The following is a 5,282-nucleotide window of genomic DNA, read 5'->3' as shown; positions in this document are numbered from 1 at the left end:
TATTATAGAAGAAATATTTCCTGTTGGACTGCTTACTTTTCCTATACGTCAAAATCTGACAAAAAATGCAGTGTCAAAAACTGAAAAACTTGTAGTTCATAAAATAGTAGTCAATTGTAGTTATTTTTTGAACGTGATATAAAATTCATATATGTTATTTAATATATTATACAAGAGAAGGAAAAACGGGTGTTGAATAAGCTTCCCATATTAGTGCATATAACGGAGCGTCTCGGAAGGCAAATTTTCGCCCCATTCAGATTATAGAACATGCTTTAGCCATAGTGATTGTCAGCAAATTTTACGCAGGTACTACAAAGCTGCCCATAATGACTTAACTGGAATAGCCAAAGCGGTATGTTTATTGAAAGAGAGCCCTGGTCAATCATTACACTTTATTACCTCTTAGAACAGAATAATTTGCTAAGTTCTTTTTTTCGTTGCCAGACTTCCTGTGCATGATACGATTGATTTGAAAGGTTGAAAAGAGCCCATGTAATGGAAAAATAAATTCACATGAACATACACTACGTTGACTTAGTATGTTTTGTTCATGGGTTGAACCGAAGACTTTGCAACGATGAATGGCTGTTGTACATAATTAGCTCGCGCCTGTTACAGCTTTTCGTCGTTTATGCAGTGATAAAGCAAGCCGCTAGGACTGATAATGTGCGGGTTTTAATACCTTTCATGAACGCGTGAATAAAGTGAATAAGATGTACAGTTGTTTCGTTAGACTTAGCTTGTAAGTTAGACCTTGGAAAGGCCCAATATATCCTGTTTGGATTAGCGTAAGAACTGCTTTAGGCAGATAGGCAGACATCCTACCCATAGATATAGATTTCGAAAAAAAAAAAGAAATCTAATAAGAATATTTATGGCACAGCAAGTGGCAAAATGTAAATATTAGGGGTCAAAATTAATTAAACGATTGACCATTATAACTGAATTATACAAACCTCTAGCGTGTGTTCTGCGACCTTCAGCCGCTAAATTGGCTGCCATTTCGAGCATTGTTATATTGCCAAGCGGCAAAAACGCTAAAATGAAGTATAGCCATTTCATGATGAGAAGCGCTGAAACAGTAGTAAATGTTCGGTCATTACGATGTTTTCACTCATCATTACTCGGTGTCAATTCTTTCGTAACAAATTTTGTCAGCATGTCACATATGTCACAACTCGATATTTCGTCATGCTTTCCGTGTTCCTTGTCTGTTTGTACTTTATATAAGCAGCAGAAAATGATGTTTTTACCAAATACCACCATTCTCAGTGACAGCCGCTGCTGATCACATCACAACGTATTAACCCAACGCTATTTTTATTCGATATACTTTCCAGTGTTCTCGCTAAGAGCTAGAGGAAAAAAAGATCTCCCAAAATTGCTGCCAATATGGCTACAGGGGCACAACAACGCTTTTGAACTCTTTCCCTCTTGTTAATTCATGCGCCGAATTCAGTTAGTTGTTAATTCAACTATATTTAGCAAGTCCTATCCATTATACCTTTTCGAATGGCCTCGAAAACGCGTGTCGCGACTCGGTCTTTTTTCAGTTGACATTCGCTCTTTTTTCGGGGACTTCCATCCTCAGTTCGTCGCGAAATGGGACGGATAGAACTGCCAGATAATCTAGGAACAAGTCATGTAGAAGATAACGTAAAATTGCGCAATATCGCAAACTGAATCGAACTTACCCAACAGTGTTGTCGCTCGCGATGCTCCAATGGTACAGTATCTATCGTATGTGTTTGTGATGAGGCGCTTTGGCAGGTTCAGAAGAAAGAACGCAGAAGGTACCACATAATACGGAGTACGAATATAGTAACATAAAAAGATACGCACGAATAATATATGTGATTCGAATAAGGGTGTTAAAAACAAATGGTAAGCAAAATTCATAGTTAAAATGATGGGGATATCCAAAAGGCGATAAATTTTGTCATCGAACACAGAACCTGGTCGCTACTTGGGAAAACAGGGGAAAAGAGACAGGCGCAACATATTCCCAAAACCAGTCTGTGGCCAGCAGCGTTATGTCAGCGCTATGTTGGAATCCAGAGATCTATATTGGAGATAGCCACTTTGCATACGGACCACTTATATTTATTCAAGAGTGTTGTAACTTCTTGAATTATATCATATAGCCATGTCGGTATTCAATTACGATAACAACATCGTTTAAGTTTCAGCATATCTATATATAAATATATATAAAGAGAGAGAGAGAGAAAATGCATTAGATGAAAATTGAAGCAATACACTAGTACATAAGTATTTTTCACGGAAAACTCATACTGGTGCTCAATTGATTGTTGTCTACCTGCGGAACTCCCTCACGACAGGTCCACGCTGTGTCCGTGAAACACACTAGGTCTCAATGTTCCTTTCGAACAGTATGTACCTGACCTAATACTCCGTAATTGGACGATCCACTATTTCTTTGTTAGTCGACTACTATTAGGTAGCAACCAATCGAATTAATTATTCTTCTAGAAGATCAAACGAAGAAGCAAAGCGAACTTTGTCTTCGCTTCCGTCGCCAAAGCCACGAGCAGCGATCAGAACGGATGGCGATTCGTGTAGGGTAGGTCTGAGACTGAAAGGGAAGTTAACAGTGGAGATTCCTGCCATTTTGTTTATTCGTCATCAATGACAACAGCGATGACAACGTTTAGCATGCCGACAGCGAATCCAGAAGCTGAGGAGGCGCGGTAGGAAGGGGCGTAAAGGTGTCCTCCTCACAATACGTCAGCGCTGGCAGTAGAGCGATGGCATTTGATTACACCGATGACGTACATCGATGCAATGAGGCTACAATGGAGCGGCAGGGCCCGAAAACTCTGCTGTGGTCATCTGCTAGCGTACAACAACGACTGGATAAGTGGCTGGAGAGAGCATGGATCTTCGACGATATCTGCGACGACTTTCGTACAGTAGCTGTTGAAAATTGAAACAGGCATCGATGGACGCATTCTTGAGCTTTTCAAAAATATCGAACGACAAGATAAAAGCAGTGAATTGTTCGTATTTTTGCTATGTCGCTGGTAACTGCTGTTGCTAATACTGCTAAAAGCAAGCTTCAGCTAAATACAATGTGCCCGGTCCGGCCATCTGCGGGTGGAGTTTTGAAGCCGTTAAGACACGAAGGTTTACACATGTAGGAGTATAATGAAGATATCAATGCTCATTGCACACTTCTCTAGTGACCAAAATGTGTAGTACAATTTGATGCTACCACCGCTACAAATCACGACACACTTGGCACATACGTAAACCAAATGAAAAGAGAAAAGGTGACCGGAGGTCCGGGCACGGGGTACGGAGTAATGAGGACAAGAAAGGTCATGCTTTTTGGAAAAAATCCACTTAGAGAATGCATTTTTTGGCATTACCAGTTACAATGCAAAGGCATTGATGCGTATTATGCATAGCTCCTCGAAATACGCTCGGTTGCATCTGTCGCAAACAATATATAATGGGTTTACGGCTATGGGGTATGCAAATACCGGGAATATGATATGTGTAAAGAAGATACGGAGGCGGTTTCTCAGATTTCAGCGGAAAGGCTTGCTTCATTTGCACAGTAGACAAAAACATTTTAAAATCAGTATAGATGATGAATAGATTGCCGTTTATGTATACAGCGGGCAATAAAAAAGTTTAACATTTGGCCCCGACGCATACATATAGTGAATTAATCGTTTAGACCGAGCATTTCCACAATTTTGTATATGAATAACTTTATTGATAAAATCTGCAAGTAATATGATTTATATGTGTGTCTGAAAACAAAAGCCTTAGTAATATATTATGAATTTAAGTTCCCAAGGTCATTCCTATGTCGCTGCATGTATCCCAGCCTAGGAGCTAAAATTCCCTTTTATACCATCAAAGTTGTGATTTTCTTGCTTCAATACAAACATAAACATTTCGCAGCTCGAAAATGTTTAACGCTCAATCTCGTTAATGATATTAAACCCCATAAACTTACTAAAAGATATGTGATCACGTTTCTAAATCTCAACAAATTTCCGATTTTTACTCAGTGCTTAATCTAAATAAAGCACTCAGGTAATGCGAGCGTCGTTTATCCGTGAATTCCAACGCGGTGAGATGAGTTGCCGAAAACTAACTGTAATATCTTTGTATAATACCGCTCTAGAAGCTAACTGTTATTCACGAGGGAAGCTTAGAGATTCAAATGCTTTTGATTGAGTGTCATAACTTTTTAAAATGAACGACTTTTAGGTAAGTGGAGTTTGACATACTATTCATACAGCCATAAAAGTTATGATTTGTGCTGCAGTCAGAGCGTTTATCTATACATTATTACGTTTAAAGTGTATATTGCGACTGCTATAGTTCTCTCACATTTCGGCACAACGTGTGTTTATTACACTTGGGTCAAAAAAATGACATGAAATTCTAAGCACCAATACTTCGGAAACCACGCATCAGAACTGTCGATCAAATATAATCCCCCTTGTCAGCAAGCAGATAACGCAAATCACGTACTGCAGCTACAATCTGAGATGCTCTACAGCATATGATACTGTAGCAGTATATTTTACAAGCCTTTCACCGACCGGGAGTTATACCGGATGCCTTACGTGCGACAGTCTACAAGGTTGGGCAGAAGTCAATATTATCTATCCATAGTTACCAAACTCCGCCATGCTAAAAGCAAAATAGGTCTAATGAGTTAAATCACGTTACCGTGTTCCAAATGCCTTAGATGTGATCAAATTCTCCTATATTGCGGATCGCATGCAAAGACGTGTGTTAATTTAATAAATGAATAAAAAAAATTAATAAAGACAAAAGCTGGCTCGACCACTAATATACACACAAGTACTAGTTTCTCGCCGAAACATCAACTTCAAATGTACATTTGGAAGAGTATTTATAGAAACAATTTTACTACATTAGTTGCTAAATTAATGGGACAACTATTTACATTACATGTAGTGCCTGTTGTTTTGCCACAGCAAATACCATACGTACATGATTTCATTGTCATCATATCCATTTGTTCAAAAATGAATAAGCTGTTTGAACTTTCGCGCCATTTAATATTCGGTTGCCATCCATGTTGTTTTTTTAACATAACTAAGAGCACATTTTCTGCAAATGAGTGAAATTTTGTAAGAATCCAACGTCACCTCGAATTTTCCGGTGGGATTATATATGGTGAGCATTCTGTGGTTTTTTTTCCAAATGGAGCAACGAGCGGAACATAAAAAATGGTGGCATATTGCATCCGGGGGGAATTACTTCGA

At 38.8% G+C, this 5,282-nt stretch overlaps 1 protein-coding gene across 10 annotated transcripts in view; it reads right to left on the bottom strand.

The window, feature by feature from the left end:
* Window positions 1–2,610, bottom strand: part of LOC111249549 (phenoloxidase-activating enzyme 1-like) — a 10,827-nt gene extending 8,217 nt beyond the window's left edge. Inside the window, exons 1-4 of one of the 10 annotated variants that reach the window (XM_086989060.1) lie at window positions 2,299–2,597; window positions 1,698–1,764; window positions 1,508–1,620; window positions 960–1,076 (exon numbers count right to left, since the gene is read on the bottom strand). In XM_086989060.1, coding sequence (XP_086845186.1) covers window positions 960–1,065 — 106 coding nt within the window. In that variant the 5' untranslated portion in view covers window positions 1,066–1,076; window positions 1,508–1,620; window positions 1,698–1,764; window positions 2,299–2,597. Of the gene's footprint in view, window positions 1–959; window positions 1,077–1,507; window positions 1,765–2,298 lie in introns of all 10 variants that reach the window. The other 9 variants (XM_086989056.1, XM_086989057.1, XM_086989063.1 and 6 more) reach the window with 9 other exon arrangements.
* Between the last annotated feature and the right edge of the window lie 2,672 nt (window positions 2,611–5,282).

The sequence above is a fragment of the Varroa destructor genome, unplaced genomic scaffold (genome assembly GCF_002443255.2).
Source record: "Varroa destructor unplaced genomic scaffold, Vdes_3.0 BEIS01000004.1, whole genome shotgun sequence".
Lineage (NCBI taxonomy): Eukaryota > Metazoa > Arthropoda > Arachnida > Mesostigmata > Varroidae > Varroa > Varroa destructor.
Note: the sequence above shows the minus strand (reverse complement) of the source record. Positions and strands in the feature narration are given on the sequence as shown.